Source organism: Protopterus annectens, chromosome 10.part0, assembly GCF_019279795.1.
Source record: "Protopterus annectens isolate FY-2018-M chromosome 10.part0, PAN1.0, whole genome shotgun sequence".
Classification (NCBI taxonomy): domain Eukaryota; kingdom Metazoa; phylum Chordata; order Ceratodontiformes; family Protopteridae; genus Protopterus; species Protopterus annectens.
This window is the reverse complement of record NC_056744.1, coordinates 1,357,116,558-1,357,132,225: the sequence shown is the minus strand read 5'-3', so window position 1 is coordinate 1,357,132,225 and position 15,668 is coordinate 1,357,116,558. Positions and strand designations below refer to the sequence as shown.

Here is a 15,668-nt window from a genome sequence, read left to right as displayed (position 1 = left end):
ACTGGAAAAGCAGCCTCCTCAGCCTAAAAAAGCAAATAAGACAACTCATAAAATCTTTAAAGAACAACTATGAGAAAAATTTAGCAACCATAGCCAAGGATAACCTTAAGGCTTTCTTCAGCTACATCCACAAACTACCCTCCTAAGGGAAGGTATAATTGACTTCCAGGCTCCATTTTCCACAGATGACATTGACAGCTATACTAAGGTATACACTGATGCCCTGTATAAACATTCACACAAGTGTATAGACACAGCCATGCCAGATACGATTAAAGCAAGATCCTCAAGAAAAACAAACCATCCTGTGGACATCTAGCATTAGTAAATTTTATTTATTTATTTAACATTTGTTGACCGGGAATGTCCGACTAGGTTCCACAGAGCCTGTTTTCAGCGGTGGCCTGGGGAGAAATGCTCCAGATGCATGTCTTTGGAATGTGGGAGGAAACCAGACCAGGAAACAGAACACGGAGAACATGCAAACTCCACACAGAAGGCACCCCAGCCGAGAATCTAACTGGAGAACCTCTTGCTGTGAGGTGACAATGTTAACCACTGCACCACTGTGCCGCCCAATAATCGAAAGAAGCTGCTGTCTAAAAATACAAAAGTCAGATCGCACAACTGGAAAAGCACCCTCCTCATCCTAAACAAGCAAATAAGATAATTTATAAAACCTTCAAAGAGCAACTATGAGAAAAATTTAGCAACCATAGCCAAGGATAACCATAAGGCTTTCTTCAGCTACATCCGCAAACTAAAAGGTAGGACTCAGATGTGTGCTGAACTAATTGTGGATGGCATCATACACACTGACCCTGCAGAAATTGCAAACCTGCTAGCAGACAGGTTTGGCAAAAATGTCACCTCCTACCCCCCAAGCATATGACAGTCCATGTCTTCATCATCTCCTGCCCCCTGCATCTCCAAAGAGCAAACATCAATGCTCTCTTCAAGGCTAGGAACACAGCCTCCATTGGACCAGATGGCATTCCGGGCTGTGTTCTTATTGTTCTAAAACAAGAACTAGCTACTCCACTAGCAACTCTATTCAACCAGCCTGAGTACTGTTTTTCCCCACTGAATGGAAAACAGCAACAGTTATCCATCTCTACAAGAGTCACTTGGCAACAGACCCGGCTAACTACAGAACCATAAGTTTAACCAGCCTCATTTGTAAGACAATGGAACGAATCATCATGGAGCTCATAAACAAGCATATAGGTGACCCCAAACCCTGGATCTGTCCCAGTTCGGTTTTGTCAAGGGCATGTCATGCCTGCCAAATCTGGTGGAGTTCTTCGAGAATATGACCAGAGCCATAGACAAGGACAAAGCCACGTACACAGCCTATCTTGACTTGTCCAAGGCCTTCAACACTACCACACATTCAGGCATCATTGACAAACCAAACCAGTTGAATATCAACCCCTATGTTGTCAGGTGGGTTGCAAACTGGCTCACAGATCGACAACACTGAACCAAACTAGGAGACTTTACCTCTACCAGCAGACCTGTCACCAGTAGGGTCCCACAAAGGTCAGTGCTGGTCCCCCTCTTGTTTGGCATATACTTCTCAGTCCAGGCCAAAATGGAGGGGCTGTGGCTTACCAAGTTTGCTAATGACTGCAAATTAGGTGCTATCATTGAATCCCCCAGTGATGTCAACGTACTTCAAAAGGGGCTTACACAGGCCAGTGATTGGTGACAAAGCCGTGGTCTTAAACTGCATGCTAAACAATGCATCATCATTCCCTTCAATAAAAACAATGTCCCTGCTGATTATAAAATAAACAGTAATATCCTAAATACCACTTCAGTAATGAGAGACCTGAGAACACAAGTTGACTATGACCTCAACTTTGACCACTATATGTCTACTGTGGTGAGGAAGGCATTCTATGTCACTCATCTGATTAACAAAGGCATCAACTCAAGAGCAAAAGTAGTTATAACACCACTGCACTCATCCCTCATTAGGCCTGTTACTGAATGTAATGCTTCCATTGGTATGTACCATACCAGACAACTGCAGCAACTTGAGGGATCTCAGAGATTTATAACTAAGAAAATTCAGGGTCTCCAGCACATGTCTTATAAGGACAGACTGAAGCCACTGTCATTGTACTTAGTAGTGTATAGATTAGTTAGAGATGACTTATGTCTAGTTTATAGGCTATATCTGTCTAAAATCTAATAGAAATGCTGCACATCCGTAAGTCAAATGGGACTGTTCCAAGGACCTTAATCTAGCCTGCAACATAACCAGGACCTGCTGGAGAGACAGATACATTTGTCAGAGCTTTCCACTCCTCTGGAATAGGCTTCTAAGCCATATCAAGCAGAGTACCTCCATGACCCTGTTTAAGTGCAGCCTGGATGACTGGATGGGAAACTGTAAATTTCTGTCAGGGATTACTCTGGCTTCTCTCCTGGACATGGGTAGCCCTTGCTAGAAAAACCTTGTGAATAGGCAATATCTCTCATCTAGTATTATACTGGGATTTCACGGCTAGGCTTGTAAAGACCCTCAGGCCAGTAGCCTAGTAGCATCCTATGAACCTATGATCCTATGCTTTGTGTAAGTAGTGTGTGTGTGTGTGTGTGTGTGTGTGTGTGTGTGTGTGTGTGTGTGTGTGTGTGTGTGTGTGTGTGTGTGTGTGCTATCTTGGTGTATCCCAAAAACCCTTCACTGCCACAAAACCATACTCTGAGCCCCTGCACCCGAAGAGTGAAGTAGCCTTTAGAAAATGAAGGATATGCACAATGTATATATTAACCAATTTTTAGAATGTTGCAAGTTTTTAAATGTTAGATTTTTGGAAAAAAAATCAGGCAAAGCCATTCCCCCTATTCCACAAAGAAGGCCTTTAACCCTAGAAAACCCGGAGCTTTGGAAACTAAAGTTAATATTATGTTTTCATGGGGGTTAAAATTACAAAGTTTACAAACACCAAGACTTTTCCTTCCAGGACATTGTGTTTTGGGCCCCCAAAGGTCATGTTTCCCCTATGTTTGGTTATCTGTTCAGGCAAAAAGGGGCTGTAACCCAATTCGCTGAATAAATAGGTGCTATCATTGAATCCCTATGATGTCAGCGCTATTCATAATTAACAGGCCAGTGATTGGTGACAAAGCCGTGGTCTTAAACTGCATGCTAAACAATGCATCATCATTCCCTTCAATAAAAACAATGTCCCTGCTGATTATAAAATAAACAGTAATACCCTAAATACCAATTCAGTAGTGAGAGACCTGAGAACACAAGTTGACTGTGACCTCACCTTTGACCACCATATGTCTACTGTGGAGTGGAAAGTATTCCATGTCACTCATCTGATTAACAAAGGCATTTGCATCAAGAGCAAAAGAAGTTATAACACCACTGTATTCCTCCTTCACCAGGCCTGTTATTGAATGTAATGCTTCCTTTGGTATGTACCATACCAGACACCGGCAGCAACTTGAGGGACCACAGAGATTTATAACTAAGAAAATTCAGCTTCTCCAGCACATGTCTTATATGGACAGATTGAAGCCACTGTCATTGTACTCAGTAGCATATAGATTGGTTAGAGGTGACTTATGTCTAGTTTATAGGGCTATATCTGTCTAAAATCTAATAGAAATGCTGCACATCCGTAAGTCAAATGGGACTGATCCAGGGACCTCAATCTAGCCTACAACATAAACAGGACCTGCTGGAGAGACAGATACATCTGTCAGAGGTTTCCACTCCTCTGGAATAGGATTCCAAGCCATATCAAACAGAGTACCTTCATAACCCTGTTTAAGTGCAACCTGGATGACAGGATGGGAACTGTAAATTTGCAGGGATTACTCTGGCTTCTCCTGGACATGGGTAGCCCTTCTATAAAACCTTTGAACAGACAATATGCTTCATCTAGTATTAATAGGATATTAAGCTAGGTTGTAATGACCCTCAGGCCAGTATAGTTAGCATCCTATGAACCTTATGATCTATGCTTTGTGCAAGTAGTTTGTTTAGTGTGTTGTGTGTGTGTGTGTGTGTGTGTGTGTAAAGTGTGTGTGTGTGTGGTGTCATGTTAGTTGAGATGTTTAATGGCTTGTGTTTAATAATGGCAATTCTGAAGAACATGACAAGCTGTAAAGTTATGTGTCATATCTATGGTAGATGAGCTCATAAAAATTATTACCTCTTCAAAATCTTTATCTTTAAACTGACCATAGGAATCTTAGAAAATGAGGATTAAAAGTTTATTTCAAATTTAAATGCTGCATTTAATGTTGTTTTAACAGAACAAGTATCTTATATTATAACATTTGTATTAAAAGGTCAAGTTTTTCAATACAGCTATTGCCTTGGTTAGTTATATTCTTTATCTAGTTGCAAATTATCACAATTTTGCTAAATAAATAAACAGTGAATGTGAAATAAAGATGTTTAATATTCTGGGAACTGGCAAAATAATAAGGATTGCATAATATACTGTGAGACTGGGCAATATATTATGTTCTATTATATTGCATAATATTGTATTGTATTTATTTATTTACATTCTCTCACAGCATGCAAACTGCAGCATTCATTTGTTAAACTGGAAAAAGAAGTTATCCATGAGGGAGAAAACTCCAAGTGCTATTCCATTGATCCTGTCCTGCGCTGCTTACCAGGATGTTCACCAGCTAAAACTACCCCAGTTACTGTTGGATTCCATTGCCTCCCAGCAGGTGAGTTAGATGTCAAAAAAGAAAGCTTATGCCTGTTAGCAGCAATGTGAATTATTCATATTGTTATAAACTGTAAATGTCAACTTCAAAAAGTGAAATACTGTAACTTCAGTTCAGTGTGTGTTTAAGATCATACCAGAAAGATGAATGGACATGCTGCTGCATAGAGGATGCCACTTGTCTGATGAGTACAGGGGTTATTTAGCTGAAGACCTGACAGAGACCACATAGAGACACCCACTTCATTGCATTAGTCATGGTCTGACATAGGCCTACAGGCTGCATTCAAAATCTAATAAATTAATGGTCTGTTGTCCTAATATGAGCCCATTTATCATTCAGGGGCATACACATTTATTTTCATACTGTTGTATTTATCTGCGTTTTTGTTTAAGCACTAGGTTCTACACACATAACTTTAAGTGTTTTATTGTTTTATAAAATTGATTGGGTCATTGGATGTCACATGATTAGCTTGAGATGCATTTAAATGGCTTGTGTTTTAATAAAGGCAATTCTGAAGAAATCACACTTGGGGACAAAAGCACCTAACTGTCTGTAATAAGTCTGTGGAGTTTTATCTGATTTTTGCTGATGTGGTTATCAGCTGGATTCTTGTTTGATAAAAATGGTACTGACTTACTTTTGGTATTTTCAGTTTTTTTTCTTAAAACATGACCAAATGAATTTTCTGAATGAAGATCTCTAGTGTACTGCATTCACTTAAGTTTTTTAAACTTTGCAAATAATTACTGTTCCATTTCTTTTTGTGTCTTTCCCCAGCACAGTTATCTTCCTTTATGGAGCTGTAAGCTAAAATTCCTTTTGCTTATTATTAAAGGTCCCAAAAGACCCTGCCCATGGAAGAGTAATAATTCCTACGTCAGTCTATATTTTCCTTATCTAGCTATGACGTATGTTCCCTTTCCCTTCTCCCTTTGTTACTCCTGTCCACATCTGTCACCACCTGCCATCTGCTGTCAACATGTTGTTAGTAGTCCTGTGTATCCATGTTGTATGATCCTTCTCCCCTCCCTTCTCCCCTCACCACTTTAATAACTTTACTTTCTGCATCAGTATATTCCTCCTCCTTACATATAGTTAGTGAAAATGAGCACAGCATTCCAGAGATGGTCTTCAGCAGTGCGTTCTGAAAAAATGGGATGTAGTCAGTGTCTCCCCCTTCATCCATGCCTGTGACTGTACACATCAATATTGCATTGGTCCTTGGTACAGCAACTCCCATTGCTGTCTGGGTCTGCTTTGGATTGCATAAGCTGTTAACACATCAGGTGTAAAGCTTATTTGCAAATAATGAGCAGAAATGGTTGGCATGTAGTTTTTACCTGACATCAATGTTTATGCCTTTGTTTTCTGTTAACTACTATAAATCATTTGTCTCTACTTTTTACTTCCTCCTCAATGTTCCCTCTACAGGTATGTGCCTTTTCCATTCCTTGAAAACAAACTGTACTATAGCATATTTTTCATTTAGTGACTTGTAATGTCTAGTTTATAGGGCTATATCTGTCTAAAATCTAATAGAAATGCTGCACATCTGTAAGTCAAATGGGACTGATCCAGGGACCTCAATCTAGCCTGCAACATAAACAGGACCTGCTGGAGAGACAGATACATCTGTCAGAGGTTTCCACTCCTCTGGAATAGGATTCCAAGCCATATCAAACAGAGTACCTCCATAACCCTGTTTAAGTGCAACCTGGATGAAAGGATGGGAAACTGTAAATTTCTGCCAGGGATTACTCTGGCTTCTCTCCTGGACATGGGTAGCCCTTGCTATAAAAACCTTATGAACAGACAATATCTCTCATCTAGTATTATATAGGGATTTCACGGCTAGGCTTGTAATGACCCTCAGGCCAGTATAGTATAGTATCCTATGAACCTATGATCATATGCTTTGTGCAAGTAGTATGCTTGTGTGTGTGTTTGTGTGTGTGTGTGTGTGTGTGTGTGTGTGTGTGTGTGTGTGTGTGTGTGTGTGTGTGTGTGTGTGTGTGTGTGTGTGTGTGTGCATGTGCGTGCGCATGCGTGTGTGTGCATATCTTGGTAGACTAGCTGCCAATACAGAATTAGTTCCACTCCTCTGTCTACAAAACTGCTATACACGCTGTAACTCTCCTGACCTAGATGTGGGTGAAGTTGCCTTAGAAAATGAAGGGATGATGAAAATGTATAAATTAATCAAATTTCAGAATAACTGGCTGACAATTTAAATAAATTAGATTTTTAACAGTAAACAAAGCTGATAGCGTGCGATACATATATTAACATGATCAGTGATTAACAACTTGCACTAGTTTATTTTCAAATTACCAGCCTACTTGCTCTTTGGTTAGTTATATGCTGACTGATCTGAGATATACTAGTTAGCAAAAATTATCACAATTTTGTTTAATTAAATCTTTTGTGTAACAGTTGTTTTCTAATATCTTCTTACCCTAAGGAGGGTTTTGTGTGTGTGTGTGTGTGTGTGTGTGTGTGTGTGTGTGTGTGTGTGTGTGTGTGTGTGTGTGTGTGTGTGTGTGTGTGCTGTTGGCCTTGAGTGTATCCCAGCATTCACTGGACATAACATAAAGAGCTAGCACTGAAAGCAATGTCAGACCTTTGCAGAATGTGCACACATGGTTCCCTATCAGAAGCCTGAAACACTATAAGCTTGAAAATCAAAATCCTGAAACCAAAAGCCTGAAAACCCAAAATCCTGAAACTCAAAATCCTGAAAACACAAATAATGCTAATATGCCAATACAAAGACACTAATATCTACCGACTGACCTTGACCCTAACCCTAACCCTAAGGTCCGTCACTATCGCACACTCACCTGACCTGCGCCCTAACCCTAACTCACTTAAACTGCCCCTAACCCTCATTTTTGCCACTATTGCATACATGCCTAACCTGCGCCCTAACCCTAACTCACTTAAACACCCCCTAAACCTAACATAAAACCAACCGCACACTTACCTGAACCCAACGCATGACCTAACACCACAGGGCTAACAATAGCAAAGCCACAATGACGTCAATATGTCTATTTTGTTTTTTCAGGATTTTGTGTTTCAGGATTTTGGGTTTTCAGGATTTTGAGTTTTCAGGCTTTTGGTTTCAGGATTTTGATTTTCAAGCTTATAGTTGTGGTGTATTCAATGGACTGTGTTATCTTGCCGTAGCTAGTGTTCTGTGGGGGCGGGGGAACGTGCATGATATAAAGGCTGCGAGACAGGAAGTTGTTGCATTGCATTGCATGTATGTTGGCCGGTCAATAAAGCTTGGAGTTGGTACCAACTGCACACCGTTGTCTCGCGTCTTCTTTTAAAGGTAAAAGAATACGACATGGTGTCAGAAGTGCTGTGTGGCTGTGCTTGGGAGTGCTGACCCTTTGTTGAAGATTGTACGAGGGGCCAAGTGGTGTGGAAAGCGGACATGTCGGACGGCGAGAATGGTCGGCAGCCACGTGCTAGAATCAATATGGCGACCAGTGCTCCCAATGCTCGTTTAGCATCCAGCCGCCAGAACCCTTTGACTTCTCAAACCCCACGAATGGACCACGGTGGATACGCCCGGTTTGAGCAGTTCCGGCAGGCCAGTAACTTATCTTCCAACCCAGAGGGGAACCAGGTGAACACCCTGATATATTGCATGGGCGATGAGGCAGATGGCGTTTTGAGAGGCCTCAAGCTAACGAGGCTGAGCACCAGGAGTATGCTAAAGTGAAGGAGGGTTTGAAAAAGTTCTTTATTGTCAAAAGAACATTGTGTATGAACGTGCACGATTTAATATGAGAAACAAGAATTGAATGAGACTGTTGATGCTTTTGTTACTGCCTTGCATGCTTTAGCGAACATTGCAATTATGGGACATTACATGGCGAGCTTATAAGGGATAGAATTGTTGTGGGCTAGCAGATACTAGACTGTCAGGCGGATGCAGATGGAAAAGAGTTGGACTTAGAGGGCTGTAAATATGGCCAGACAGTCGGAGGAGGTAAAGAAGCAGCAAGCGGCCTTGCGGTGTGACAGTCCCGCTTGCAGTATAATGTGAGCGCTGTGCAGTCACCACGGACACCAGGCATGAACTGGAGGGCTCGAAAAGTTGGGGCAAGGCTTTGGCGCCAAATTTTCAGTGCCAGCAGCAAAAGAGTAAAGGCGCTCCAGTCTCGCTATGTTACAGGTGTGGGGGGCCTTTTCACCATAGACTCCTATGCCCGCGGCTGTTGCAAGATGTCGCATGTGGGATGAAGGGCCACTACCAGCGGGTTTGCCGACAGTTCAAGGCAGTGCAGAGTATTGAAGAAGATGAGGAGCCGGGGGAGCGTGATGAACAGGGGTTCTTCCTTGGCTCTGTCTCTTCCGGGAACCATTCTTGGATTGTGGAGGTGCAAATACGGGGCACACCTATAACTTTCAAGCTTGACACGGGGGCAGATGTCACTGTTATTTCCAAGTCAAACCTGCACAACTTGTTGCGTGGGAGGAACGCAGCTGTGCTCCAGCGGCGGGAGAAACCCTTGCTGGGTCCTGGGGCGCCACTGGTGGTTATAGGATCCTTGGAGCTTCAGCTCAATTACGGACATAGACAGACATGCGAAAGTGTATGTTGTGCAGGGACTCCGCATGCAGCTTTTGGGCCTTCCTGCTATTTTGGAACTGGGTCTCTTGAAGCGTGTTGACACTATCACCCTGGCGTCTTTGAAGGCCTCTTACCGGAGTTGTGCTCTGGGTTGGGGGTAGTGCAGCGGACATACCACATAAAGCTGCAACCAAATGCGGTGCGTTATTCCGTGAAGACCCCCAGGCGGATACCGCTGCCATTGATCGGGAGAGTCAAAGAGGAGCTAAAGAGGATGGGGGCGCTGGGCGTTGTTACCAGAATGGAAGAGCCTACCGATTGGTGTGCAGGCATGGTGGTAGTCCCAAAGAAGGACAGTAACAGGTTGAGACTATGTGTAGACTACACTAAGCTAAATGAATATGTATGTAGAGAAAGGTTCGTGCTGCCCTCGGTTGAGCAGAGTCTTGGGATGCTTGCTGAGGCGAAGGTGTTCAGCAAGCTGGATGCTAATATGGGATTTTTGGCAAATTCCTTTGTCGAAGGAGTCGAAGCAGCTTACCACATTCATAACCCCTTTTGGCGCTTCCACTTTAACCGCCTTCCCTTTGGCATTAACTCTGCACGGAACACTTTCAGCATGATGACAGAGGTCATTGAAGGACTAGAGGGGTGATTTGTCACATAGGCGATGTATTGGTCTGGGGGCGTTGCCAGGAGGAACACGATGCCCGACTTCATGCAGTACTTAAGAGGCTGGGAGAAGCTGGTATTACGTTGAATATAGAGAAATGTGACCTGTCGAGAGGCACAGTGACCTTCTTGGGCCATGTCATTACAAGTTCGGGTATAAGCCGGATCCGGCGGACCGCGTCCATCACGGAGATGAAAGCACCTGCTACAGTGGGAGAACTCAAGTTTCCTGGGCATGGTGAATCAGGTGGGGAAGTTCATCCCTCATTTGGCTGAGAGGGATAGAGCTTTGAGAGACCTATTATCTAAAAAGAATAGCTGGTACTGGGGTGGGGATCAGGAGAAGGCATTCAATGATTTAAAAGAGGCTATCACCTCACCCCCAGTTCTGGCTGTGTATGACCCGAAGAGAGATACGAAGGTTTCCGCAGATGCATCATCCTTTGGGGTGGGGAGTGTGTTGCAGCAAAAATGGGAGGATGGCTGGAGACCCGTGGCATATGCATCGAGGTCACTCTCACCCAGCAACGATATGCCCAGGTCGAAAAGGAGGCTTTGGCGTCTACCTGGGCATGTGAACGCTTTCGAGATTACTTATTGGGCAAATCATTTTGTCTAGAGACTGATCACAAACCCCTGGTCTCACTGCTGGGCGGCCAGGCGTTGGATCTTTTACCGCCCAGAATTCAACGCTTCCGGATGAGGCTGATGCAGTTTTCATACACGGTGCAGTATGCTCCAGGGAAATCACTGTGGGTGGCAGATGCCCTGTCACGCTCTCCACTTAAAACCAGGCTAACCCCGGAGGAAACAGAGTTAATGGAGGATACGGATATCTACGTGCATAGTATTGTGGAAAACATGCAGGTGAAGCCATCCTTCCTCCAAACCCTAGGGTAGCAGCTGAAATTGGACATTCTGTGTGTGCGGGTCATGGCCTTTTGCAGCCAGGGGTGGCCGCCGTGCACGAACCAGGAACCTTTACTGAAGAGCTACTGGCCAGATGGTTCCTCACTGACAGTGAAAGATGGGTTGCTTTTGAAGATTCGCGCCTTGTTATCCCCTCTGCCATGCGTAATGAGGTGTTGTCGAAGTTGCATGAGGGACATCAAGGCATCGTGAAGTGCAAAGCCAGAGCCTGTCAGACCGTTTGGTGGCCTGGGCAGCCAACAGATAAATGACATGGTCTTAAGATGCAGGGACGTGCATCTCAGAGAGAAGGAATCCTCCTGAGCCCCTCCTCCCAACAGCATACCCTGACCGCCCATGGCAAAGAGTGGGCGCGGACTTGTTTGAATTGAAAGGACAGACTTACCTCCTTGTCGTAGACTACTTCTCCAGGTTTCTCGAGATTGCATTGTTGAACCCTACCACATCCAATGAGGTCATTATCCACCTGAAATCTTTTTTTGCTCGCCATGGTATCCCAGAGGTACTTGTGTCCGACAATGGACCTCAGTTTTCAGGACAGTCATTTGCGGCCTAGGGAAGCGCATATGGCTTTGATCACGTTACAAGCAGCCCAGGTTCCCGCAGAGTAGCGGGGAGGCGGGCAGGCGGTGCAGACGGTGAAGAACCTGCTAAAAAAAAGTACAGATCCGTACATGGCTCTCTTGGCGTACAGGACAACGCCGCTGCAGAATGGGTATAGCCCTGCGGAACTCCTTATGGGACGACGGTTGCGGACCTCCCTCCCGATTTATCCCCCACAGTTGGACCCTGCGTTGCCTGATTGGAGAAGGCTCAGGGGGAAAGAGGGGGAGAAGAGGGTGTATATGGGCGAAAACTACAACAGACGCCATCGGGCCAGGCCGTTGGGGAATGTGTTGCCTGGTGACCAGGTGTGGGTGACAGATCTGAAGACCCCAGGTATGGTAGATCAAAACCATTGCTCGCCGAGGTCTTTCAAGGTAGATGTGCCACAAGGGACTGTCTTGGTGAACCGTGTGCATTTGATTCCCTTATCTGAGCCTGACTGTGAATCAAACCCTGGGTGTCCGGAAAATGTGCCAAGCAAGATCGAAGAGGCCTTGCCATCTTGCAATGGCCTTCCCCTGGAACTCCGGGCTCCTGGGGACGTGGTGAGGACCAGATCTGGAAGAGTCATTAATAAGCCGGACCGCTGGGATCTATGAAGTTCCGGGCAGGAATAACAATGTCTTGGGGGTTTATAGTAATCTGAATGTGGCTAAGTGAGCATTTGGTGTCCATGTACCAAGTTGTAGTGAAGTGGGAGAAAGGAATAGATCTGGGTTTGGTGCTAAGCGAAAAGGGGCCTTATGGAAAGGGAGATGTGGTGTATTCAATGGACTGTGTTATCTTGCCGTAGCTAGTGTTCTGTGGGGGCGGGGGAACGTGCATGATATAAAGGCTGCGAGACAGGAAGTTGTTGCATTGCATTGCATGTATGTTGGCCGGTCAATAAAGCTTGGAGTTGGTACCAACTGCACACCGTTGTCTCGCGTCTTCTTTTAAAGGTAAAAGAATACGACAATAGTGTTTCAGGCTTCTGATAGGGAACCGCACACATATACGCTCACAATTAATATATACTTACATGCAGTTGATTGCAAGTCAACCATGTCTTTCGGATGTTGGAAGAAATCAGCAAAGGCATTCATATTCCACAAAGAAGGCACTCCATCCTAGACCAGAGCTGGAGAACTAAGTTCTGTTATGTACATGATTATTACTAGTGTAAACACCAAGACTGCTTTAGGACATTGTGTTTAGCCACCACTGTTTCATGTGAAATTCAGCATATGTTTGTGTTATGTGTTAGAGCGTTGTAACCCATTGCAATGTTGCAATGGGGCTACCCAGCTAACAATCTGTGGTTAAAACTGAATAAATAGATTGCTAAATAAATAAACAGTGAATGTGAAATAAAGATGTTAATATTCTGGGAACTGGGAAAGAAATGAGGTTTGCATAATAGTATATTGTGTGACTAGACAATATATTCTGTTCTATTATATTGCATAATATTGTATTGTATTTATTTATTTACATTCTCCCACAGCATGCAAACTGCAGCATTCATTTGTTAAACTGGAAAAAGAAGTGATACATGAGGGAGAACATTCCAAGTGCTATTCCATTGATCCTGTCCTGCGCTGCTTACCAGGATGTTCACCAGCTAAAACTACCCCAGTTACTGTTGGATTCCATTGCCTCCCAGCAGGTGAGTTAGATGTCAAAAAAGGAAGCTTATGCCTGTTAGCAGCAATGTGAATTAATCATATTGTTATAAACTGAAAATGTCAACTTCAAAAAGTGAAATACTGTAACTTCAGTTCAGTGTGTTTAAGATCATACCAGAAAGATGAATGAACATGCTGCTGCGTAGAGGATGCCACTTGTATGATGAGTACAGGGGTTATTTAGCTGAGGACCTGACAGAGAATGCAGAGAGGCACCCACTTCATTGCATTAGTTTTTGTCTGACATAGGCTTGCAGGCTGCATTCAACATCTAATAAATTAATGGTCTGTTGTCCTAATATGAGCCCATTTATCATTCAGGGGCATGCACATTTATTTTCATACTATAGTATTTATCTGCGTTTTTGTTTAAGCACTAGGTTTTACACACACATAACTTTAAGTGTTTTATTGTTTTATAAAATTGATTGGGTCATTGGATGTCACATGATTAGCTTGAGATGCATTTAAATGGCTTGTGTTTTAATAAAGGCAATTCTGAAGAAATCACACTTGGGGACAAAAGCACTTAACTGTCTGTAATAAATCTGTGGAGTTTTATCTGGATTTTTGCTGTTTTTTTCCACATTTCTGATGTGGTTATCAGTTGGATTCTTGTTTGTTTGATAAAAATGGTATTAACTTACTGTTAGTATTTTCAGATTTCTTTCTTAAAACATGACCAAATGAATTTTCTGAATGAAGATCTCTAGTGTACTGCATTCACTTAAGTTTTTTAAACTTTGCAAATAATTACTGCTCCATTTCTTTTTGTGTCTTTCCCCAGCACAGTTATCTTCCTTTATGGAGCTGTAAGCTAAAATTCCTTTTGCTTATTATTAAAGGTCCCAAAAGACCCTGCCCATGTTCCCTTTCTCTTCTCCCTTTGTTACTCCTGTCCACATCTGTCACCACCTGCCATCTGCTGTCAACATGTTGTTAGTAGTCCTGTGTATCCATGTTGTATGATCCTTCTCCCCTCCCTTCTCCCCTCACCACTTTAATAACTTTACTTTCTGCATCAGTATATTCCTCCTCCTTACATATAATTAGTGAAAATGAGCACAGCATTCCAGAGATGGTCTTCAGCAGTGCGTTCTGAAAAAATGGGATGTAGTCAGTGTCTCCCCCTTCATCCATGCCTGTGACTGTACACATCAATATTGCATTGGTCCTTGGTATAGCAACTCCCATTGCTGTCTGGGTCTGCTTTGGACTGCATAAGCTGTTAACACATCAGGTGTAAAGCTTATTTGCAAATAATGAGCAGAAATGGTTGGCATGTAGCTTTTACCTGACATCAATGTTTATGCCTTTGTTTTCTGTTAACTACTATAAATCATCTGTCTCTACTTTTTACTTCCTCCTCAATGTTCCCTCTACAGGTATGTGCCTTTTCCATTCCTTGAAAACACTACTAGAATGCAGTGACTTGTATTTCCATACATTAACATCTGCACTTCCATCTTCTCCTGGTGCTGCATTTCACTGCACTCATTATTTTTTACTCAAGTCTCCTCAATAACTATTGATTTTGTTCATTTTCTGCCACTTTCCAAGTTACTTCGCATTGAAGTCAACAATAGTGAATATGTTTATGTTGTGATAAATCTAATTAACATTTATTTTGTTTCAGGCACATTTCCTAGAATGTGCTATAGCCTGTATTTCCTGGAACTAACATTTCCTATTGTATTTGTTTTACCTGCAGAGGCCACTTTAACTAAACCTGAGGCGGAGATGAGCTTTGAGCAGAAGACCCTGGACCTGATGGAGACCGTTGAAGCTCATACAGCTTGTTCATGCAGTGATGCAGCATGTCAGGCATAAATCCAGATGGAGTGTGTTGAAAGGATATAAACTACTGTAACTTTTATGAAGTTTATTTAAGTATCAAAATGTCAGACTTTTACAATGTTTATTTAAGTATCAGTGCAGTCTAATTATTAAACATGAATGTGCAAAACACATTTTGGAATTGGTCCCTTTTTTCTGACTGGCCTGTATGTAGCCAGTATGAAATATGCTGTTGCAAGTTTCCAATTTCTGTGTATTTAGTGGCATTTAGTGTCACATAATTAGAATGCAGTAAGTAACATTCATGTGTATTATCAGTGTCATTATGAAAATTGCATATGTATTCAGAATGATGGCAGTATACCTTAACCTGTGATGTATGTGGAATTATAATGAACCAAACCCAAAGGAGTAGGCACATAGTTGGAGGAAAATAACTCTGTCCTAGGAAACCACTTTCAAATCACTAACTGATATATTATGCAGGATCAGGAAGGCTATTCCAAAGTATTTTTATTGCAGTTACATCTAGTTAACATTTATAGCTATCCCTTTTGTCCTCAGGTGGTCACCAGGAGTCAAGATTTTGTCAGCAAGTTTTTTTTTTAACTGATTAAAGCAAATACATTTTAGTCATAGTGTATTATCAGCACTGCTGTCATCATCCATGAAATCACCACCATGAT

General features: G+C 42.7%; 1 protein-coding gene across 1 annotated transcript in view; it reads left to right on the top strand.

The window, feature by feature from the left end:
- LOC122813598 (vitellogenin-like) overlaps positions 1-15,153 on the top strand; it is a 1,233,092-nt gene extending 1,217,939 nt beyond the window's left edge. Inside the window, exon 35 of the mRNA XM_044086011.1 lies at positions 14,897-15,153. Within this exon, the coding sequence (XP_043941946.1) occupies positions 14,897-15,015 (119 nt within the window). The 3' untranslated portion in view covers positions 15,016-15,153. The remainder of the gene's footprint in view (positions 1-14,896) is intronic.
- Positions 15,154-15,668: the final 515 nt, after the last annotated feature.